The sequence below is a fragment of the Cyprinodon tularosa genome, unplaced genomic scaffold, assembly GCF_016077235.1.
Source record: "Cyprinodon tularosa strain WSP-4 unplaced genomic scaffold, ASM1607723v1 ctg8, whole genome shotgun sequence".
Classification (NCBI taxonomy): domain Eukaryota; kingdom Metazoa; phylum Chordata; class Actinopteri; order Cyprinodontiformes; family Cyprinodontidae; genus Cyprinodon; species Cyprinodon tularosa.
In genome coordinates, this window is record NW_024039562.1 from 2,645,538 (window position 1) to 2,669,669 (window position 24,132).

Here is a 24,132-nt window from a genome sequence, read left to right on the forward strand (position 1 = left end):
AATGCAATCCCTCACAATAAGCAAGCTTGTAGCGACAGTGGAGAGGAAAACCTCCCTTTTAACAGGAAGAAACATCCAGTAGAACCAGGCTCAGTGTGAGCGACCGATGAGGCCAACTGGGGTTCAAGAAGACAGAAGCAGACATACAGAAAGAAGCAGACATACAAAAGGCAACTTTAAGAGGCGGCCTGTCCAGGAAACACACAGCCAGGCAGAGGAGCTCCAATTGCTAAGACTGATGCAATTGTGTATCCTCAACTGTTTATCTACTATTGTTCTGCATCAAGCGTGGGCATCCTCATGGATGAGTAATCATTTAGTCTGCTCTTATGGTGACTAAATCAAGCATCTTTCTTTCAGTCCCAGTTCTACATGTCTCCTTTGAGTCAGCTTTTAATTGTCTTTTAATACCGTATTTTCACGACTATAAGGCGCACTTAAACGTCTTTTTTTTCCCTCAAAATGTGCGGTGCGCCCTATGGTGCGGTGCGCCTTATGTGTGTTGTAACTGCGACTTTTGAGACCACCTCATTGAGGAGATGATGAAAGAGTGGCTGAATGTAAGGAGACCAGGTGTTTTTTTTCCACCCCTCACCATCGCTGTTAATATGTTACTCCATGCGTGCCCATCTCACAGCTGATGTGAAAAACATGGGGAAACAAATTAACGCTGTGCTCGCTGTTCAACCGCTCGACATCGGTGTGAACCGGACCCAGCAGGTGCAGCAGAAGCAGCGAGTTTACATGCAAAGTCAATGGTTGACGCGCATATAGGTGCAGCTAAAGGTCCTGCAGCGCGTTTTGGTGCAGCACGTCGGGAGCGTTTAAGCATCTGAAGAGCCGCCAACGCGCTGCTGCTGCTCAGATGGAAAAATTGAAGTTTTGCTGCTGGACGCGCCGCATCAACCAATCAGAGAAGCTGATCTGGGAGCTGGCTGGGAGACAGACACAGCGCTCTGATGACATGATATTAACGCAAATGAAAAAGGCTGGATGAATGAGGAGATGATGAAAGGCAGGTGTATGTGAGGAGACCAGGTGCTTTTTTCCACGCATCACCATCGCTGCATGCCCATCTCACAGCCGATGTGAAAAAAAGATGAATCAAATGAACGCTGTGCTCGCCGTTATCCCGGGGGTCTGACAAAGGAACTTCAACCGCTTGACATCGGTGTGGAGCGGCCGTTCACAGTAAGGCTGCGAGCGGCGTGGGAGCGATGGATGACAGACTGAGACCACAGTTTCATGATAAATGGAAGGCAGCGCCGTGCAGATTACGCCACCGTTTGCGGATGGATTGTAGATGGACTAACGTGTCTGCTGGCTCTGTTGTTCAAGCTTTTGCAAAAGCCGGTATTATTTCTGAGGAGCTGCGCTGCACGGAAAGTGACTCTGACAGCGAAGAAGGGGAAACTGGCATGTCTAATTTAGCGCAGCTGTTTTATTCAGAGGAATGCTGAGGATAACAGAGGATGATGACTTTGATGGGTTTGATTAATACTTTGTAATAAATACATGAATAAAGCACAATCATACTCAGGTTTGCTCCCGCTCTATTTTTCTACCTGAAAACTTAATTCAACAGCTGCCTCTGAGCGCGTCTCCTCCTCTTCAGCGCGGTGGCTGGCAGGTGTTTTTTCATCTAAATAATCTAAATCTTGCAGCTATATTTGCTGTGATCAGTTGGAATAAAGTAGTTTTAATATGTTTTTAAGTGAGAAAGGCCACCTGAAAACTTAATAATTGCAGTCAGTTCATCCAGATTATCTATTTCTGTCGGAGGCGCTCAGACCCCCACATACCAGCGGTGCACCGACAGGAGAAATCCTTTCGTTCACCGCGGCTGCTGGCAGGTGTTTTTCATCTAAATAATTTTAGCTGCAGGCACCAGGATACCGGTAATAAAAGCGAACATATTCCGTCGGCAGGTTTCAGGATTTTATGTTAATTTAGGAGTGACCACAGCGCTGTGTCATCTGCGATGTGTCTGTCTCACGGCCAGCTGCCAGGTTTGATTAATACTTTGTAATAAATACATGAATAAAGCACAGTCATACTCAGTTTTGCCCCCGCTGTATTTTTAAATACGCAGTAGAGGTATTTAAAGGTAGTAGAGGACATGTACCTGTATATAAAAAACGCGCCCTATAGTCCGGTGCGCCTTATGTGTGTGTTAAATACAGAAATGGGACACATAACTGAGAGTGCGCCTTTTAGTCCGGTGCGCCTTATGGTCGTGAAAATACGGTACTTATAATTGTATAGAATTTGTTCATATTTTAATAAAAAAATAAAATTGTAGCTTTTTATTTTTTTCTCTTTTTTTTGCTCTGTGAAAAGGTTGGAATGATGGTCTTGTATGTATTTGTATGTCCATGCAATCATTAAAAAAAATAATTACTCAGAATTACTCACAGCTAACATATGTTTATGATTTTGGTCCCATTACTATCATTTATCACACATGAAATCTTACCTTAACTACTCTTTATCCTTCCTTTTCTTTCGTTGATAGATCCGGGGCCCCTTTATTTCCTTGGCTCAGAGCCAATTTGAGCTGATGCTTAAAGCAGCTCTGAAATTTAACTGGTGCAAACACAACAAGCTTTCTCAAAAAAGGATGAGCTATTGAGTCTTAATCCTTGGCTGAAAAGTAAGGGCCCTTCCAGGTGGTGTATATTATTATCTTTCTTGACAAAATAAGCCTCTTTTATTAGGAAAAGGTTTGCAAGAGAACCTTCACACACTTCACAGTCAGAACAGCTTAAGATCAGAAAGACCCTTGCCAGCTCTGAGCTCTCAGTCTTTCACTTTGTGGTTTCCGTTCATCCTTTGGAACAAAGCCCTCCATCATTGGGCCCCAATGAGACCTCCGTGTGGGGACTACCTCCCTCGTCCATACGGCTCCATCGCAGCTGCCTTTGGAAGTGTTAAATTTCACCACATCTAAGGTGAACTGACATGGCTCTTAAGTTCTGGCCGTTTTACTACTATATCAAACTGTCCATCACTACTGTGGAATAATAAAATCCAACTGTGTAAACAGAACAAGGAGAACAAAAACGTCCGTTTCATGGGTTGAATGTAAATACTCTTCGTTTTTTTTTTCCCCAGAAATCATTAATAGCAAAATACGTTTATAAATCATACTGAAAACCAGCCTTAAAAGTTTCAAAATATGGAAGAAATAAGCGTTACATTTACACCTGAATAGGACATTCATTTGCATGATGAACAGAGTATTTTCAAATCTTGAGGTGTCATAATACATCTTAAAATACCCCTTGATAAGTGTGAAATAAAAAAAATGATTAATGCTGGGATGTGTTTGGATGGACAAAGCAAATCCATAATAAACCATATCTAAAAATGTAGTCAAATAAACTACAAATATCAACGGATTTGTGTGAGCTGTAAATAAAAACAGGATGCATGATTGCAAATGCTTTTCTGGCACCATACTTTTTCAAACTCATCAGAGTTTTTGCACCTGTTTAGAATTTTCAAAATGACAAATAGCTGCTTTTTTGTGGTTGTTACCTCTGGGCAGATGTTGCAAAGGGAGGTTTTTATTTTGTCTGGATGACTATGAATACCCATGAAGCGCCCTAAAATCACCAGTTGGTACATAAATAAAATCTCAAAATGGTTTTCCTTGCCAGAATTATTGGTAGAAGCATTAAAATAAAGAAACTTTTTTTAGTCATCATAATCATTCATGATATTAGCTGTGATAATAGATATAACAATAAGATTTTTGTCTTTTAAGAATTTGAAAATAACTGTTTGGTGTATGTTCTAGAATATCTTTATAGTTCAACGTGATAAAAATAAACATTTTTTTTTTTTTCAAATGAAAAGCCAAACCACAGTATGTATTTTAGGTAGATGCAATAAAAAACAAAATAATTTTATATATTTACTTTTATTTTTCCTAATTTTTTATCATAAAAATAAAATGTTAAAAGCAGCCTTATTGTCACACATTGTTCAAAGTTTAAAATGAAAACTTTGCAAAGAAGAAGTTTTGCATATGACCCACTTTAAAGGGAACCTGACTGTAAACACGTCCGATTCACTATGCTGGCTGTTATCTACTTCTGGTAATAAATGGAGACCTTTCAGTTTAATGGAATCTCATAAGAGTTTCTCAAAGTGTTTGTATGGAGTAGAGGTAATTTTTAAATCTTAAGGTGTGCTAATACCTTAGCATTATTACCACATAATCTAGGACAGACTTGTTGGAGAAAGTAGGAACAATAAGATGTCCTTTTAACAGAGCCACCCCTCAGGGTGCAACACAAGTCGAGGCATGTCTTATGTAACGCACAGCTCACTGTTGTTGTGCTCTTCTTTTTGCCTTCACCAACACCATTGTCCCTACCTTCTGCACATGCTGACCTATCCCCCTTCTCTTTCTTGTATTTATTTTTTCCTTCACAGTGAATCTGCCCCAAAGCTGAGCCAGTTTCGGCCCAGCTGAAGTTGAGTGGTGATGAAAGCTGACTCACATTTTCATTAACTCACATGACTGCACTCTGCTCCACAAATAAAACAATCCTATGGATGAAAGACACATGCATCCACAGATGAACAGCCACATCCAAACTAGGCCTCTTTTAGCTTGAAGACACATCAGGAACAATTGCACAAATTAGAGTGTGACAGCTTCTCTATGCATAAAACCCAAAATGTTGCTCTGTCATTCGTTCACAGGGACAGAGACAGGGAGACATGGTCATGCCGTCATAAGAGATAGGAACTGACAGCAGATAACTGCTACCCCTGCTATAAAAAGATCAGCTGACACAGTCTGAAAGAGCCTATAGATAAACATACAGACACTTTGGCCCTCAGTCAGTCTGCTTTTTATCAGCCAACATATGAAAAATTACAACTCAGATCCAGGAATAAATTGAGAAAGCACCCACTGCTTTTGCCTTCTGTGGCCATCTTCCTCAGGTTCTTCACCACATGCATCACATTTTTTTATGACGTTGGCACTCTTACCAAGAAAAAGCAGAATTTTGTTAAAATAAATAAAAGCTGACAAAACCATACACCCAGTGTAATTCTAGAGATCAATGTGTGCTGCCATCTGGAGGTTAATTTTATGAATGAACCTACATATTTAAAGATTAATCCTTCCAATGTTCAAAAACTTAAAAAAATTTAAGCAAGAAACATTTAATTAAAATAGACTTTTAAAGTGTCTCCCCCCTAAAGATGGACTAAGCCACTTTTTAAAACAAAGACATCCAGTTAATGACCATATTTATAAAAATATGAGAACAAGTAAACTCAGCATGATGTATTAATACTATAAGAGTTGGACACATAAATTCCAATTTGAATGAGGGAAGAGCCTCTTGAAATGGACCTGCAGCAGAACCAGGCACAATATAAGTGACTGAGGGTTACCATTATAAAAACAGAACCTGTTTAAGGTGGTGTGCGTAGTAAAAAAAAACAACAAAAAAAAACAGATGAATTAGAAATACAGAGGTAAAGATGTTAGCATTTCTGTTATATTCTAATTTACGCTGGAAGAGACCTGTAAAATTTATTCTGTAAAAAATAGGTAAAAAAAGAGAGAAAAGCATTGAGCGGTACTCAGAGGTTATGTTTTCATTACCATTGGTTTGTCCGTTTATAAAAAAGTTCTGAATGGAATTTGCTGAAATTTTCTGAGGTGCGTATTGTGACTGTAATCAAATTTTGGCAAACCTCCTCTGGACCCAGACAATTTTTTAAAGATTGTGTGAATAGAAGTAATAACTTAAGGAAGTCACAATATGTAGGGGGAAATTGGCTATGTGGCGGAGGTCTGTGACTTCGAGTGCTGTTTGAGTTTATTATTGAGGATCTCAAGACCACACACAACTCCAATGGAGAGTCCAGATTCAGAATCACTGTTTTAGGGAATAAAATCAGTGATAAACTGTAGAAAACTCAAACATACAGTATATCCATACCCATCTCAACCTGGAAAATAATAAAAGAAAATTATTTTTTTGTTTGTTCATATAAATACATAGGCTGTTATCTTTAAAAAAAATAAAACTTATTTTATTCATGTAAAATAATTGTACTTTTTTTTTTTACAGTTCTGAACTGATCCTAAAAAAAAAAAAAAAAAGGCAGATTTAAAGTAAAAACCTACAAACATACATTGAGAGTAAATTGATTTCCATTGAGTTTGTTAACAGTCATTCCAGTGCATTTTGATCTGATCAGATCCAGGTTTCTTGTCTCACACCTCCTCTGTCTTGACGGACATCTTTGCCTTCTTCTGACGTTCTGACTTGGATTTCGTTTTCTTTTCCTGTCCATCAAACTCTCTTTTTATTTTTATCTCCTTACACTTTTCTTCATGCTCTTCTTCTTTCTTCGGCTGTTTCAAGCTTATTTCTTTGAGGTTCTGGAATCTCTTGAGGTCAGCGCAGAATAAAACCTAAAACAGGGAGTGGGTGGTAACAGTAGATCCACTGTGAAAGAAACAGAAGCTTGATGGACAATGGCACTTACCGAATGGGCCCAACCTGCATATGGTCCCCACAGCTTTCTGAAAAAATCTCCTGCAGAGAAAAGGTTGATTAAATGTTGTTTTCTTAAAGGATGGGATTATGTGCATGTGTGTCTAAAACTAACCAATATCTCTGTGAACTTTTTCAGTAAGAGTCTTTTGTCCATTATTAGCAGTGTATTTATAGTCCCGCTTAGCAATCTGCCAAACATGCGTGTCCACAGGTACAGCCTCGGATTTATCCAGAGACATCAAACAAACACAGTCTGCCACCTAAAACAGAAACTTTTATCACCCAATGTCTTCATATCTTCTCTTCAAAGTAATATCAATCAAATGAAAGGGGCAAACATGTTTTCCTTCCATTATACCTTGGTGCCAACACCAGGGAGGGTCCGCAGAGCCTCACGGGCCTCCGGATACGGAACATTCCGTAAACTATCAAGCCACTGGAGTCCGTTGGTGTCCAGGATCTGCTTTGCGCTCTGCTGAAGGAACCGAGCCCTGTAACCGAAGCCAAGATCCCTGAGACGTTCTTCTACACGGCTCTCTGGACAACAGAAGAACAACATACATACAACACATTATACATACATAACCCTTTAGATGGCTGCTGAAAATAATGTGTTTAGTGGGGTGGAGAAAAGTCGTGCCATGAATTTAAAATATGCGTGCTATTTTTATTACAGTTTCATGGACCTGCAAGAGTAGAAAGTGTAGGAAAGTCATGGTAGAAGGTTTGATCCAGCTGGCAGAGAGGTGCACCCAGAGCCTGACACAATCTCTCCACCATACCCTGAATACGGGAGATGTGGTTGTTGGACGTGCAAATGAATGAAAAGAGGCATTCTGTGGGATCCTGACGCAGCATTCGCACACCTGCAAAAAGATCAAGAAATGCATGTTTAGTCTTGATTTATTGTTAAAGAAGTAATTTGCATAAAACAAACACTCTGACCTGTAAATATGTCAGATATCTCCTTAAAGTGGCAGTCTGCTGCACCCCACTCCCTGTATAGATCCCCCAACTTCACATGCAGCTGGAAGTAGTCTCTCAGCATCTCTGCTTCCACCTCAGCATCCTGTGAGGAGGTGGCAGACTGTGTCTCCTCCTCATCACTCCTTGGAGTGTCTTTCTTCTTGGGTTTGTTTTTCCCACCAGCTGCATCCTGGTTTTTATACAAATAGTACCAAAGAGTGTCTTCAGTCTGGGTGAGGGTCCACACACGCCCCCCTATCACTCCAGTCCAATGCCCCTCAGACGTTTCCCTCCAGCTATAAATCAATGAGATGTGGCTTAAAATAAAAGCATAGATTAAAACCAGAAGTTGCGTTTCATTATGAGTCAACTGTAAACCCTCACCGGAAAGTCTGTCCACAAGCGAGGGTGAGATCCAAACGCAGCTCTGACTTTGCGCACTGCAAAGATCTCCACATTTTGGCCCCTGAAGAGAAAACTGCATGTCTGGTCATCCTTATTTGAGCTAAAAAAAAATAATAATTGGGGTACTTATACACGATCTGTGCTGAACTATTAATCTAACAGCTTACAACAGACAGAAAAACGCATTTACGCGTAACGAAAGAATGGATCTGCTCCTTACCCGTCATCCGGTGAAGGTCCTGGCTAAAGTGCTCAAAGTTTGACAGGGTCTGTCTGCATACACTGTCTCCAAGAAAAGCCCTGAATACTGAATAATAATGTTTACCTCAAGCAGAAGGAAAAGCAAATTAATTTTATTTATTTATTTATTTATTTATTTATTTATTTATTTATTTATTTATTTATTTATTTATTTATTTATTTATTTATTTATTTTACTGATGGATCCAATGATTCTAGGTTAGGAAGCAGATTTATTTCTGACCATCAAGTGAAGTATCCCAGTCACTGTGCTGGTTAACATTCTCTGTCATCCAGGTCATAGTGATTCCAAAAAAGTTTTTTAAAAAACAAGAAAAAAAAACAATCCAAAAAAGTGGACCAAAGCTTCCTGGATGGGAAGCGAAACATCTTCAAACATGTAAACAAAGTGCAAGCAGGAGTACCTGGAGAGAAGCCACGCATGGTCAGGGAGAACGTGAAAACTCCATGCAGAAAGACCCCGGGCCAGGAATCAAAACCACAACCTTCTTGCTGCAAGGCAGCAGTGATATCCGCTGCGCTATTGAGCAGCCTGGAAACAAAGTCCAGTATATTGTTGTGTTTTTTTATGTGTTTTTTTTTTTTTTTGTTGTTTATTCTGATCACTAATTGTTACTCTGTGTATTCTACTTAGTTGGTGGTTGAAATGGGCCTGGAATAAAATAACATATTTTATTCATTCTGACTCTTCTGCCACTGCAGGTTTTTTATAGATTGGTTTTCACATAGAGCCTGGCTTTATGTTGGAAATTCTATGCAGCCTTCATAAAACTGAATCTGCAGGTTTCTGATTGATTCCAACCCCCTCTGGAGTGATATCAGATTGCAGATCACTCAAGGAATCTCTTCTTAAGAATGGAATTTGTGACGATGCTCCTTAGGAAAACTTGTTTATTTGAGTATCTTTAAGGAGCTTTTTAACCAGCATTGGCAAAATGAATAGGAGTCTAAAGGGAAGACATTATTTTAGCTTAGCCTTCGATAAAAAAAAAAATGGCAGTTTTTTTTTTTATAACATCCTGTAGAAATTATCAATTTAAATGAAGATTAAGAAAGGGGCATTTGACTGGTGGCATATACAGAAATGATAAGTAGATCTCAGGTGGATGGCGCCAGTGTGGGCAGTTGGAATTTGTGGCTCATTTTTTGATGTTTTGTCCTTCATATTCTTAGGAAAAACTGAATTTGTTTAAAGATTTATCGGATATAGTTGTTTTATGGTTTCTATTTAAAAAATATTTTCCGATAATTGTAACTTGTGGTCACATAAAGCTGTGTTGAACTACTTCAATGTTTTTTTACCCAAAAAAATTAAGGGGAAGTAATTTAATGTATTAAGAATATTAAGGAACTTTTCAACTATGCCAGCATACAGCCTACTGGAAATAAATGGAAGAAAAAGAGAAAAGGTTGGTGTCAACCTATATGTCTAAAGAGATCACACATGATTGGGATAAGAACAAATGGTTTAATGTTTAACAACTCAGTCATATCTCTAGAGATCATTGTTGCAGTATCTGCTACCTAGATATTTGCAGCAGGTCCAGGAAGTCCCCGAAATTGTTAATCATTAATTAGGTTTGTTTATCCTTTAACATTGCATTGAGGCTTTCAAATCATTTCCAAACCGATTTTGCCCTGTTGTAGAAATTAATATCCTGCTGTATCCCTGTGCACAGCGAACAATATTACTCTTTGTATTCTGATGCCATTGTATTAGAATTAGTATTAGAATTTTCAAATATCTGATTTTCTGCTGCTTTTCTGATGCACACAGTGTTTATCTTTTGACCATCCAGGCAAGTCTTTACTCCTCGCACTGATTTTAACATCCAAGGTTTGGATGCCAAAACTAAAAAAAAAAAATAAACTAAAAAAAAAAAAAATATATATATATATATATATATATATATATATATATATATTTTTTTATATCTGCCATTAGTCCAAAATATATATATATATATATATATATATATATATATATATATATATATATATATATATATATATATATATATATATATATATATATATATATATATATATATATATATATATATATATATATATATATTTTTTTTTTTTTTTTTTTTTTTTTTTTCTTTTTTTAATCAAGGAATTTAATCAAAATGGTAGATTATTGGCTTAAGTAAACTTTTTTTTCGTTGTTTTTTTGGTATGTTAAATCAAAACTGGATAGTTTGAACCCTTGATCGGTTTCAGCGCCGGCTTGTAAATTGAGCGGACCCTCCTATAACAGAGCCATCAAAACTTTCTCGGAGTTAACATTGAAAATGACGGACAACAAAAATGTTACACTGGATTAGAGGGGGGAAAAAACTTTTTACCTGTAAATTTAATCTGCACTTCTTTGTTGTCATTAGGATTTTTTTTTAATTTACATAATACTATTATTATTAATTTATCATCCTTTACAAATTTCTACTACACCAAAATATCAATCTGATGCAACATCACTCTAATTCTGTAAACCCCGCCCTCGCAGATATCAACAAACTGCTGATTGGTTAATAGGTTGTCAACTAAATAAAATTTCTTCCCTGATTGGTCAATTCCATGCGCTCCTTTAGGTTTCATTTGGGTTGGACAGGAAGTCGCTCTTTCGCTCTTCCGGGCAGTGTGTGTGGCGGCGCTGGGTCTGTGTAGTTCTTATTTGTAACGTGGACTAATGGCAGATACTTTGTCACTTTTCACCTCTATTGGGTTGAGCGAGCAGAAAGCGAAGGAAACATTAAAAAATGAAGCTCTGAGTTCTTCCCTGAAGGAGGCGGTAATTCAGGTAGGAACTCACCGGTGAAACTGGGAAAATGATAGTGACACATCGCTGTTGAGACCACCTGACTCAATATAGTTACTTTCGAAATTGACTGTAAAAGTAAACATGGACACTACTTTCATTTTTAACATGAGTAGCCTGATTTAAATATATTAATTTCCGTGTTTCTTAGGTCGCATCCCATGTGTATGTTTATTTGTTTGAAAGGGAAAAATGTGTTTTATGATTTGATTTTGACAGGCTCAACGTGTCCATGGGGCATCTGGTGTGGATAAGGCCATGGGCACTTTGCTCTACAGCATGGCTTCTCGCCTCAAAGACAACAAACGGCTGACATTTCTCTCAGACTGCATCGCTCAGAGAAAAATCTGCTCAGAGCTACAACTTGCAGGTAATTTTTTGACATTTCTGACATGCATTTGTTTGTGTGATGAACCCTGAGGTCAATGCTGATTGCTTTCATGTTCCTCTTCTTATCCACATCAAATATACATAGAATTTCTTTTTTTTTTTTGCAGCTGCTTTAGACTTTGTCAAAAGTCATCCTGCGGATCCAATCAGTCAGAAGGAGTTTGATGAAGCATGTGGTGTTGGTGTGGTCATAACTCCGGAGCAGATTGAGGATGCAGTAAGGACATAGTCTCCCACTGTTTGTGAACAAGTCTGCCTCTCGGATATAATCATATACTTTTCCACACTAAACCCACAAGCTTATATGTATTCTATTGTGATGTGATGGGCCAAAAAGTAGTATATAATTGTGAACTAACTTTATTGATATGGCACTTTATTAACAGCAGGCACTAACCGATGTGCTGAACAGAAAGGATTAAAGTTAATCTATAAAATGTAAAATAATAACAAACATAAATAAAATCCATATAAAGATGCAATTTGAAGTTTGTAGGAGGGATTTGTGTTGAGCCCCTTTTATCCCGATGCCCCTTAATAAATGTACTGCAATCAATGAATATCAGAGATGATGTAATTAGTAGATACAGTCCCTCTGTGTGTAATTTAGTAAATAGTGACTGGTCACTTTGTACCTGGACACAAACCTTAAACATTCACCCCGATAGTCAATAAAATTATTTAGGATAATTTGCTTTTAAAGAAGTAGAGATGGTGCCGCAGCAAGAAGGTTTGCATGGTCTCCCTGACAAGGCGTGGGTTCTCTCCGGGTACTCCTCCCATCATCCAAAAATATGACTATTAGGGTAATTGGCTTCTCTGAATTCTCCTTAGGTGTGTGTGTGTGTGTGTGTGTGTGTGCATGAATTGTTTATCTTGTTTGATTCTGTGTTGCCCTGCGATGGACTGGCAACCTGTCCAGGGTGTACCCCACCTCTCGCCAATAGACTGATGGATATAGATGCCAGCAAAAAAAACAACACATCTGTGTATTTTTACAGTCTAATTGAAGTCCATCTTAGAGTATACATTTAATGCTTAGATTTGTGCCTTTCAATCTGGCTGATCTGAATTAGATTTAGAAAGAGGAAGGGACAAAAAGCGAAATCTGTAGATGTGCGAAGCTGGGAAAGCTAAAGCAGCAGAAGGAAATTCTACAAAGCATTAATAACACATAGGGAATAAATACCAATGCTTGAATCATCTTTTAAATTTTTAAACGGAAAAAACATTGGAAAACAGTGCATAGTTTTTTCCTCTAGAATTGTGTCGGTCTATCGAAAGCAGTCCAATTAAATAGATCAAAGTTAGTGGTTGCTCTGTGACAAAATTAGGAGTGAAGAGATCTGAAAATGTCTGCAAAGCAGGGAAAATCTGCCTCTGCTAACCAGCCATGGTGTGTTGAGTGACAGTAGAATGCCATTGCAGGTTGAATCTGTCATCAAGACGCACAAAGAGCAGCTGATAAAGGAGAGGTACCGCTTCAACATGGGACTGCTAATGGGTATGAACTCACATTTGGCTTCATCGTTAGTGCAGTCATTAAAACCGAAGAGAAACACACAGAAAATTTGTGGCTGTTCCAGGTGAAGCACGATCTGCTTTAAAGTGGGCTGACGGGAAGGTGATTAAAAATGAAGTGGACGTGCAGGTATGCATGAAAAAGATTCTTTTTTTGCAAGCTGAAGTGGTGTTGTTTTAGGTGTCAACGGGTGATATCATAAGCTCTCTCCTTGATCTTAAAGGTTCTGCACCTGTTGGGGCCAAAGACGGAGGCGGATCTGGAGAAGAAACCCAAGGTAAGAAATCCATTACAATCTACAAACACAGATCTCACTTCCTGAGTGGGTCCTGCAAAAGTTTGCTGTTTCTGCAGGCGCAAAAAGCAAAGGTGGCAGAGACTGATGTGAAGGTGAAAAAAGAGGAGGCGGCAGTGAATGGTGAGCTGCTGCAAAGTAGACCAAAGTGTTTTAAACCTTTTTGAATTTGATTGTAGTTGTTCATTTTTATCACTTTATTTATTTGTAAAGGTGATGCAAATTTTGTGGAGGGAAGGTCTCTGATGGAGCAGCTCAGAGGAGAGGCACTGAAGTTTCATAAACCAGGTGAGAGGTAAAGGTTTAGATGAAGAACCAATCAGGTCATCTGTGTTTACCTAAACCATAGCTGTCAACATGAGCATTTGTAAAATGCTGGTGGTAAAATTCTTCATGTCAGTAGTCAAAACATATTAATTATTCACCACATTTGATTGATCATCTGGACCCTTTTAGACAGGAAAAGATACTTCCCTGTTTACACCACATATTGTATTTTTATTTCTGATGTGTTGAGGTGCTTTATCTGCATATTGGTAACATTTGAAGGTGGAGTACAGGGTCATTTTTTTTTTATAGTCTGGCTTTTCTTTCTTGGCATTTTACAGGAGAAAACTACACAACCGAAGGTTATGTTGTCACTCCAAAAACTATGGAGCTCCTTAAGAAGCACTTGGAGATCACTGGCGGGCAGGTATATACTTCAGCCATGTTGTCAACAAAGCAATCAGCTTCCACTTTAAATGGCCTTTAGTACTGAGTTGTATCTGCTTTAATTGCTTCAGATCCGTACTCGTTTTCCACCTGAACCTAATGGTATCCTTCACATCGGACATGCCAAAGCAATCAATTTTAACTTTGGTTACGCCAAGGTACGTGGCTATCTGTCCTGTTTGCTTTTTCTTAAAGGCAAGTTAAGCGTCTCTATAGCTGTTTCTCTGAATCTGATCTCTTTCTGCAGGCAAACGATGGTATTTGTTTCCTGAGGTATGATGACACCAATCCTGAGAAGGAGGAGGAGAAGTACTTCACTGCCATCAGAGACATGGTGGAGTGGCTGGGTGCGTTTCACTGACCATTTTACCAGATTCAACACACAAGTCTAGAATGTTTTTAAAATGTTTTCCTCAATTGGTTTTGTAAAAGAAAGTTGTGTAGGAAAAAAATATATTCTTATGTTCTTCCTTCTTTTCTTATTTCTTTAACCAACCAATCAGTGAATTAATCCAAAATGCCCACACTTTAATCAACCTAATAATAAAAGATAAAAAAGATCACTAAACTATAGTTTAATCAAAGCACAAATCTATTATTTGTTAATTTACTGATAAAAGATACATTTATGTAAAAAAAAAAAAACATACTGAAATGAAATATGGATAACACAGTTTTTGCTAAGATTAAAGAAAAATAATGAGTATTTAGTGATAATATTATTGAATAGTTATTGGCTTTCTAGAAACTGCATGAAAGTCTTGACATTCACGTGATTTATTTTTCTCAGTCAAAATCATCAAAGTATCACAGTAATTGTAGTTTAACTGTCAGTCTGGAAACATCAGTAACTCATTCCTCACTTCTAAGGATTTTAGCAAACAGTAGAAAAACTGGGATCACTCCTCATGGCGCTCTCTGTGAACTGAGTTATTCTGAGGAACAACAAAGAGACAGAGCAGTGTCTAGTACAGGTTTTGATGCGGAATGTAATAAGGGTTTAGATCCAAAAAAAGGGCAGAATATAAGAGTAATGGCAGAATGAACTAACACTGGATTGATTGCAACATTTTTCCAGCATATTCGGATAGAACAAGGTAGAATTAAAATATCTTTTAGAAGTTCACAGAGAAACATCCTCATTTCACATTTTGCACAACTTTCTCTACTGATAAAGACAAACCAAAGACCTTTCCTTTAACTTTTTTTGGACCCATTCAGTCAATTTCTCATTAAGGAAAAGTTTCAGTCAGGTGTTTTGTAAACGTCACGGGGAAACTGTTGACTTTATTGCCATATAATCCCTTGAGTTTCACACTTAGTAAGGAGAAACTGCCCCGGAAGGCCTTTGGAAATCTTCTGACGACCTATAACCATTGAAATATCACTTGGAACAAAATTAAAACATGAAAAATATTATCTTAACCATAGTCTGGCATACAAAATTGAAATATTGACACAAAGGATAGATTTGCTTTGTTTGGAACAACCCATGAAGGTCCTGGCTTTCCTTTGAGGATAAGAATTGTTCTGGTTTAGACAGGAATACTTGAGAAGACACTATTTCCACAAAGAATTGAGGAAAAAAAGTAAAAAGGATGAAATGTCACATCCTGAAGGTTGCCTAGGTTACATGTCCCACTATCATATTTTTTCCCATCAGTCTGTGGCTTTTCCAGGTCCCAAATTGAAGCCTGAACACAGTGTCCCTCTTTTTTTTTTTTGAAGTCTTGAAAAGCTCAAGAGTTTTATAAGAAAAACGTACAGAAACCTGAATATTAAGCAGCTCCTTATAAATATTACTATATCACACAGGTTACACTCCGTACCAAGTCACACATGCATCAGATAACTTCCAGAAACTCTACGACCTTGCTGTGGATCTGATCCGCAGGTAAGAGGATGTTGTATTCAAACGAGATGCATTTGATTTGATGGAGGGCCTAAACTGATGGTCTCTGCTTTCTTCTTTTTTTTTTAGGGGTCATGCATATGTGTGCCACCAGAAGGGTGAGGAACTGAAAGGCCACAACGTTCCTCCGTCTCCTTGGAGGGACCGGCCTGTTGAAGAGTCTTTGGTGTTGTTTGAGAGGATGAAGAAGGGCATGTTTTCAGAGGGCGAAGCCACGCTCAGGATGAAGATGGTAATGGAGGACGGGAAGATGGATCCCGTGGCATATCGAATCAAATACACGCCTCATCACCGGACAGGAGATGAATGGTAGCCAAACATTAAGCTGCATTAGTCTTTATTTCTTTAACTTGAATTATTTAACCTGCTTTATATCTTTGTCTTTAGGTGCATCTACCCAACATACGACTATACCCACTGTCTGTGTGACTCCATTGAAAACATAACACATTCACTGTGTACCAAAGAGTTTCAGGCCAGGTATGTAAAAGCCTTTGATCTGTTTTGATCTGTGTTTTGGCTTTAGTTTGAAGCCAACAGTCTGATTAAGTCTTTCTGCTTTTTGGTCGGCGATTTTAGGCGTTCCTCATATTACTGGCTGTGTAACGCCCTAGATGTGTACTGCCCCGTTCAGTGGGAATATGGCCGCTTGAACCTCACTTACACCGTTGTATCCAAGAGAAAAATCATCAAACTTGTTGAAAATGGAGTTGTCAGGTGACGACACACACCTTTATTCATGTTAAATTTGGTTTTGTGGGTTTTTGGCTCTGATTCTAACAGAGCTCATATTACAGATTTACCGGGTCGTGAAAATCATGTAAAAAAAAAAGCATCTTTTGTTGTATGGTTTTTTACAATTTTATTTTATCATTAGGATCATTAGTTAATGATTATTTCAATAATCGTTTAATCCGATTAATTGTTTCAGCACTACTCTTATCTAATATCTAAAAAACAAAAATTTTTTATCCTAATCCATCTGTCCCAGTTAGTTTGTTGCCATTTTCTTTCCTCTTATTCATCCACTTATCTATCTTCTCTTGTTAATCTGTCCTTTTACAATTGTTTTTGTCTTCAGTCCATCAGTTTATCTCTATCCATTGATTTTTCTCACAGTTGAAATAGCAATAATTACAGTGTTTCTAGTTTCTGTGGCTGCATCACACTTTGGTTTCTTTATGTCAAATAAATGGTGGCTAACATGTATCATCACTTTTATCTCAGTCTAATACTTACAGAATGTAGAAACCTGTATGAATACAGTGTAAGGGTAAAATAAACCAGATTTTTTTTATTAGAAAATGTATGACATACAATTAGTTAACACAACTTTTTATAGGAGGGAAGCTTTCACTGCAGAAGTTCTGATTCTTTAGCAATTGGCTTTCCTTTCCAAAAGCTATGAAATGCAATATAGATGAGAAAATGCCAACAGAAATTCTTTGTGATTAAAAATAGCTGGATGTTCAATCAGTTGAATTGCTTAGAATATTCTCAAAGTTATGAAGACAAATCACTTGAAGCTGGTACTACTCATAGGATAACTTCTGTATAACACTTTTAGTTCTTTTACCTTGATAATCTGAAAGGCCTGTGTGTGATTGTAATTCTGAGCACCTCTCAGTAAACTTATCTGCGTCCGTTTGCAGAGACTGGGACGACCCCAGACTTTTCACTCTGACTGCCTTGAGGAGAAGAGGTTTCCCTCCAGAAGCCATCAACAACTTCTGTGCAAGGGTATGCAGAAAGGAGGGCTTATTGGTCTGCTGCACAGAGCAACAAGGACCTCAATGTAAAGAGAATGTGCTGGTTGTTTATAGTAAGTAAAGTAAAGTCTGTGTTTTAGGTTGGGGTAACAGTTTCCCAGACAACAACAGAGCCCCATCTTCTGGAGTCGTGTGTGAGAGACGTGCTGAATGACTCCGCCCCTCGGGCCATGGCTGTACTGGAGCCCCTCAAAGTCACCATAACAAACCTTCCTCAGGACAAAAAGGTTCACTATTAATATCTTCTAAGAAGGAACACGTGTTAAAGATTTAAACATGGCGTTTGATTTAACGGTCTTCTTCTCTCACAGGTTGATGTAAGGGTACCAAACTTTCCTGCCAATGAGGCCAAAGGTTCCCACACTGTTCCTTTTACGAACACAATCTTTATTGAACAGAGCGACTTCAGAGAGGTTAGAGCGATGAAAGCAAATGCAGCATTTCGCCATCATTCTGTTCTTTATGGAGGTCTTGCATTGTGGACTTGTTGATTTTTGCAGGTGATGGAGAAAGGCTATAAGCGCCTGACTCCAGATCAGCCTGTAGGCCTGAGACATGCTGGGTATGTCATCTCTGTCCAGAAAGTCATCAAGGTAAGTATTTATGTGGTTTTGTTTATTACCCCTATAATACAGAGTTAAATGTTTCACTTTTGTGTTTCTCTTTTATTGGTATTAAATGTCAAAGAAGGATAAAATGAAAGGGATTAAAATTAAATAAAACCTTTCAGCTTTCACTCCTATGTGATAATGAGCTTAAAGACACATTTAGTTTCAGCAAAAGGTACCTTTGGTCTCCCTTGAACTAGCCAATTTATGTACCTCTGCATTGCTCTAAACTTTGATTCATATTGGGAAGTCATTTTAGACATTTTAAATCATTTCACGTTACTTACTAATTGGTGCCTTTTAGGAAATATTTAAGGTGTTTTGTGATCTTGTAACAAAAAATCAGTGGTGGATATTAAAATAAATCAGTATAGATCAAAATCGGGATTTGCATGTCAGGCTTTTTAGGGCTGGGAATCGATGATCGGCCAGAAAGCTGCAACCGCTTCACCCCCTTGTAGAAAATAAAGACATATACATCCTAAAAATACAGATGTCTTTACCAATATCATTATCTTCCAAGATCGTTCAGCTTTTGGATAAAGAGATAAAACACCAAATGGGAATTGAGCTGTCACTCAAAACAACATCTAAATAAATTCTTGTTTTCAGGACTCTAAAGGTAAAGTTGTGGAGCTCGAGGTGACCTGCTGCAGCACCGACACTGCAGAGAAACCAAAGGCCTTTATCCACTGGGTCAGCCAGCCGTTGGTGTGTGAAGTACGACTCTATGAACGACTGTAAGCCAGAAACCGCAACTTCCTTCCAAAACTAACACAGTCGACTTTAAAACTTGTATAACTAAGAAAGTCTCCCTGCTTTTGTAGTTTCTTGCACAAACATCCAGAGGATCCATCTGAAGTGCCCAATGGTTTCCTGAGTGACATCAATCCTGTAAGTGACTGTAGATTGCTGGGACATTTTTTTTATGGCCCTTTTAACTCTAATTATATCTTAATAGGATTTATGTGATACTCTGACACAAAGTTGTAAAAATGGTGTAGATTTAGATTTAACCATTTTGCTTTCACTCTGATACACTTCAACAAATCCAGTCCAACCAGTTGACTGCATAGTAGACCTATTTATTGAACAGCTGACTCAATGTTTGATTTAATCTCAGAATAAATCTGCTCTGTGAGGAGCTCAGAGGTTTGCTTGGCAACAACACTGAATTAAAAAGCTTCATTAAGACCAATGATAACTACTGACAGGTGAGACATAAAACTGTCCAGCAGGTTTAAAGCAAGCTTAGCTTATAAACCAGAATTCCAAGTTTTGAGCATCTGGTACAGAATTGCTAAATCAATATTTTAAAATCTAGGAATAAAGCACAACTGCAAACCTATTAAATCATGGCTTTCAACCTTTATACATGAAAGCTATTAGTTTTGCACTCCATAAATCAGTCCTCCATGAAAGTTTGGCAGTGGAAAGCTATTGGTGAGGGGAGAAATCTGATAAACATCCTTGGTGCAGTCATATTGGGGACACAGCAAATATGTGGATGAAGGTTTTCTAGTCTGGAAAATGCTACTGCTGCTTAACTCATTTAAACAAGGTGGTGGCAGTATCATGCTTTGAGGATGATTTTCTTCATATGGTACAATAAAGCAGTTCGATTAAAGGGGAAATGGATTAACTAAATACAAGGCAGCATGGTAAGAGAGGTGTTGGTCGTGAAACAGGACCTACAACAGGACAACTACCCTGAATGCCCAGCCAGTGTTGCCAGGAAATGCCCTAGTCAAAGTCCGGCCAGGATGCTGTATTATGCTACGTTCCCACTGCACACTTTTTGGGCAGCAGAAGCAGCCGCTTTACATGCAAAGTCTATGTTTGACAGGTTCTGCAGCATTTGTAGAGCAGTAGGAGCAGTGCATCATGACGCATCTGAGCAGTTAAAGCAGCAATTCTTAGCATCTATGGCACGTGACGCACTTCACAAGCAGCAGATGCTGGAGTTGGAAAATGTAATGCATGCTGCTTGACGTGCCACATCACCCTATCAGGGAAGCTGATCTGGGAGTTGGCAGGGAGACGGACACAGCGCTGCTGATGCAGAGTGCTATGATCACTCCCCTGAAACAGTCTATTAATGCCTAAATTCACTTAAAGGAATAGTACACCCAAAACATGATTAGCCTTCATTTTCTACTCACCCCCATGCTGAACAAAACTCTGGAGTACTTTTTTGATATCTCAAATGCATCTGGAGATCTGGGAGGCTTCTTGCTGTCTGCTGACATTCAAATAATGGAGGTCTATGGTGACCGAGACAGAAAGGTCCATAAAAGTCCACAAAAACGTGTCAATATTCCTCCATACTGCTCGTCCAATGTAATCCAAGTGTCCTGAGTGGGTAGCGTCCATAATTTACTCGAAACGAAGTCATTTAGAACGTTTTAGAGCCTAAACAGTAGTGTATAGGATTTCCTAATAGCGCCCCCATGCGCGCTCACGATTCTACGGAAGCCGGCAGACCAAACCAGCGCATTCAGCTCGGCAAAGAACTCATGCTCTTCCTCAACGCTGAAGTCCTCAGACATTTTTCTTTCGTTGTTTCTTTCTTTGCACAGGTAAACAGCACATTTCTTCTTCTACGCTTGCATTATCGGCAGAGCAGACGCTGAATGCGCACTTTCTTCCGGTTTGGTCTGCCGGCTTCCGTAGAATCGTGAGCGCGCATGGGGGCGCTATTAGGAAATCCTATACACTACTGTTTAGGCTCTAAAACGTTCTAAATGACTTCGTTTCGAGTAAATTCTGGATGCTACCCACTCAGGACACTTGGATTACATTGGACGAGCAGTATGGAGGAATATTGACACGTTTTTGTGGACTTTTGTGGACCTTTCTGTCTCGGGCGCTGGGCACCTCCATTATTTGAATGTCAGCAGACAGCAAGAAGCCTCCCAGATCTCCAGATGCATTTGAGATATCAAAAAAGTACTCCAGAGTTTTGTTCAGCATGGGGGTGAGTAGAAAATGAAGGCTAATCATGTTTTGGGTGTACTATTCCTTTAAAATGTCGAAACCTGATGGCAAAATATGTTTGCTTTTATTATTGGGGTGCCTGCAGTTTGTACCACATACCTAAAAAAATGCTAACATCTACTTCCGGCTGCCACTAACATTAATGGAAAAAAACCCAAAAGGTGACTGTGCCTGAGGCAGCTGCAGCTGGGGATTCCCAGTGACAACGCACCGTCGCTATGTGGAGGTCTATGTGATGAACTGACCGCACAGACAATGTTTTGAGGTGGACTTTCTTGCATAAAACATATTAAAACTATGTTTTTCCCCACTTATCACAGCAAATGTAACAAAGCCGCTCTCTACAATTAAACACAGGAGCAACAGAAGCATCAGACATATCTGTACACATTTTACAGGACGTGCTTCAGGAGCATCAAAGATGCTCTTGAGGCGCGTCTAACCTTAACGTGTACAAAAATCAAAAATGAAGCAGCAGGCGCTTTTTTGCTGCTGAGATCGCCTGCATGTTAACGTAGGATTACTGTAATAATCTATAGAAGTGGTTGGACAAATACTTGGTTCAGGAAGGCTAAATTGCAAACTTTTTAGACTTATTTTAAACCATGTAGAATTATATTTCTGCTTCACATTTTTTTTACAACTGTGTCAGTTCTTATGAGGTTCCAATGAAAGTCACCAATATTGGGGCTTGACACAAGATGAGCTGTGACAAATTATCAGTGGGATTACTTATTACTTCCTCTTATTTTCTTCTCTTCAGAATTCCCTGCAGGTGATCATCAGTGCCTTAGTGGACACCTCTGTGAAGGGGGCTAAAGCTCTGGATAAATTCCAGTTTGAGAGAGTTGGTTACTTCTCCCTTGACCCTGACAGCACGGCTGACAAGGTGAAAAAATAAATCCACTTTAATTCTGTAATGGTTTTAAATGGTTAGCAGCCATATTTTAAATACTGTAGTAAAGCATATTATAATATGCATTTGTTTCCCTTTCAGCTCATTTTTAACAGAACTGTCACACTTAAAGAGGACCCTGGGAAGATCTAATTGACACAGTCCAGCTGCGCTTCCACCATGAGCCTTTAGATACTGGACCACTGTGTTTGCATCATCTTCTATGTAACATCAGCAAGAACACAGAAGCTCTAACTGAGAGTGCTTTAAATGATTTGCCTTTTATTGTCTCCTGCAACATTTTTTAAAAAGCATATGAAGCCGCCTTATGGCTGCCAGTGTCTCCTCAAGGTCTGTGTTCCCGTTTTTGCTGCAGCGCTAACTAATTACACGTTATGCTGGCATCTGCTTTTGGTATGTAAGCAACTTGATCAAAAACAGACTTCATGTGGAAATGTTAAGACAGCTGGTTTTACAAAAAGAGGATGCTCTCAGGATGCCATATTTGACTTTGTAACCGAGGTGATTCCATCCCTCCTTAAGAATCACAGGGGTCCTTTTGGACAGCAAATAATAAAATTGATATGATTTAAAAATTGTCTGTTGATTATTTACTGAGCATGTTTCACATTTTTTAAGTAATTAGTCATTCAGCTTTTGGTGGTTGTTCAGGAACCATTCTCATTGATGGAGCTGTAATATTCATATTTATCAAATGAAATTTTAAAAAAGGGTGTCGTGTTTTTCTAGAATCTTATATGGATGGGAAACAATCTGAGCCCGATTTTGCATTTTTTTTTATTATATACATTTTTTTATATAGATTATGTAAAGTTAAATGTTTATAGAAAATAGCAGCCTGTTGCACTTAAATTTTCAGTTTTTTAAATGTATTATTTTACACATAACCTGAATAAACCCAAACTGCAGTTTTATGACTGTTTAATTGTTTAAGAAAAGAAACTATCCAAACCAATCAGGTTTCTTTTCTTTTGTAATAACTGTTTTGATTTAGCTGTTTCTACCATGAGAGATTTAAAGGAATGCAGGTATTTAGATTTAAGTCTGAACTTTGACTAGGCCACTTTTTTCATCTCTGACTCATTGTGTGTAGACCTACTGGTGTGCTTTGGGTTGCCCTTGCTTAACATGCGATACTTAGAGATTATGGTCATAAACTGAAGGCAAAAATGATTAGTTTCAGGTAAAAAACAGAATTCGTAAATCCATGAAAGATGGTAAGTGGCCTTGTCCAAAACGCAGTAAAGCAACCTAGAGGCAGTGACACTTGCACTTGGTTTTACTGTTGGTATAACTACAGTATATTGATACTTTTTTTCACCCTGGTCTCTCCCTTAAATGTTTATGAAAACTTACCTCAAACTAGGTCTACCATGATTTAGATACTGTGCATGGTTCTGTTATGACTGTGGGTGGGCTCTAAATGCACTATTGGAACAGTTTTGTTGTTCAGTCATTAAAAAAGGTTAGCTTCTTTTTTTCCATTTGTAAATAACTCTCTGGGTCCTGAGAAATAGGTTTAAAAACCTTATCCAGATTGATAGATGTCAAGCACTCTTTAAGAAGATTTGGTCTATTGCAATTATGAGTACACTTATTATTTTTTAATACATCAGTATCTCTTTATCTTCTAGAATTTTTTTGCTGCATTAAGCAACAGGGGTCACTGAATATACCCTCAGTCTGTGTGTATGATACCAATGGTTGACAAACCCATTGCTGTCTAGGCAGCTTATGTATGTTTTGTCCTGGTAATAGACATTGTTTATCCCTAATATGAACAACTGTAAATACATCAGCGGTATTACATTCTCCTTACCTTTTATACATTTGTGGGAATTGCTTTTTGGTTTCCAACATGTTTTTATATTTTAATTTTCAGAGCTTGTCATTATTTATTATAGAAATCAGAATTTAGGATTTAATTTTAAATTTAAGCCAGCCTGGCCAGTGGTTAGGCTTGAGATGTAGAACCAGCAAAAAACACACTGTTGGATGAGGGCTGGATCATTGATAA

The 24,132-nt window shown here is 38.4% G+C and overlaps 2 protein-coding genes across 2 annotated transcripts; one reads left to right on the forward strand and one right to left on the reverse strand.

The window, feature by feature from the left end:
• Nucleotides 1–6,105: 6,105 nt before the first annotated feature.
• On the reverse strand, nucleotides 6,106–8,129 carry ogg1 (8-oxoguanine DNA glycosylase). Its single transcript, XM_038271359.1, has 7 exons — nucleotides 7,890–8,129; nucleotides 7,485–7,801; nucleotides 7,226–7,405; nucleotides 6,898–7,076; nucleotides 6,652–6,799; nucleotides 6,529–6,578; nucleotides 6,106–6,454 (listed from the first exon to the last, which is right to left on the reverse strand). The coding sequence occupies exons 1-7, from the start codon at nucleotides 7,997–7,999 to the stop codon at nucleotides 6,254–6,256; spliced, it is 1,185 nt and encodes a 394-aa protein (XP_038127287.1). The 5' UTR covers nucleotides 8,000–8,129; the 3' UTR covers nucleotides 6,106–6,253.
• A 2,660-nt stretch (nucleotides 8,130–10,789) lies between these two features.
• qars1 (glutaminyl-tRNA synthetase 1) lies at nucleotides 10,790–22,690 on the forward strand. The gene is made up of 23 exons (XM_038271476.1): nucleotides 10,790–10,974; nucleotides 11,212–11,362; nucleotides 11,490–11,599; nucleotides 12,811–12,886; nucleotides 12,969–13,033; nucleotides 13,128–13,181; nucleotides 13,259–13,322; nucleotides 13,413–13,487; nucleotides 13,808–13,893; nucleotides 13,985–14,071; nucleotides 14,161–14,260; nucleotides 15,729–15,807; nucleotides 15,895–16,134; nucleotides 16,213–16,305; nucleotides 16,405–16,542; nucleotides 17,478–17,565; nucleotides 17,675–17,821; nucleotides 17,906–18,007; nucleotides 18,095–18,187; nucleotides 18,815–18,942; nucleotides 19,030–19,096; nucleotides 21,963–22,088; nucleotides 22,197–22,690. The coding sequence occupies exons 1-23, from the start codon at nucleotides 10,864–10,866 to the stop codon at nucleotides 22,245–22,247; spliced, it is 2,331 nt and encodes a 776-aa protein (XP_038127404.1). The 5' UTR covers nucleotides 10,790–10,863; the 3' UTR covers nucleotides 22,248–22,690.
• The last annotated feature ends 1,442 nt before the right edge of the window (nucleotides 22,691–24,132 follow it).

Coding starts and splice junctions, on each gene's coding strand:
- ogg1 (XM_038271359.1), bottom strand. CDS start 7,999: ATGACCAGACATGCAGTTTTCTCTTCAGGGGCCAAAATGTGGAGATCT. Junction 7,077..7,225: donor TACACTTTCTACTCTTGCAG/GTCCATGAAACT, acceptor TCTGTTGTCCAG/AGAGCCGTGTAGAAGAACGT. Junction 6,800..6,897: donor TCCCTGGTGTTGGCACCAAG/GTATAATGGAAG, acceptor TTTCTGTTTTAG/GTGGCAGACTGTGTTTGTTT.
- qars1 (XM_038271476.1), top strand. CDS start 10,864: ATGGCAGATACTTTGTCACTTTTCACCTCTATTGGGTTGAGCGAGCAG. Junction 11,363..11,489: donor CTCAGAGCTACAACTTGCAG/GTAATTTTTTGA, acceptor TTTTTTTTGCAG/CTGCTTTAGACTTTGTCAAA. Junction 14,072..14,160: donor TTAACTTTGGTTACGCCAAG/GTACGTGGCTAT, acceptor CTCTTTCTGCAG/GCAAACGATGGTATTTGTTT.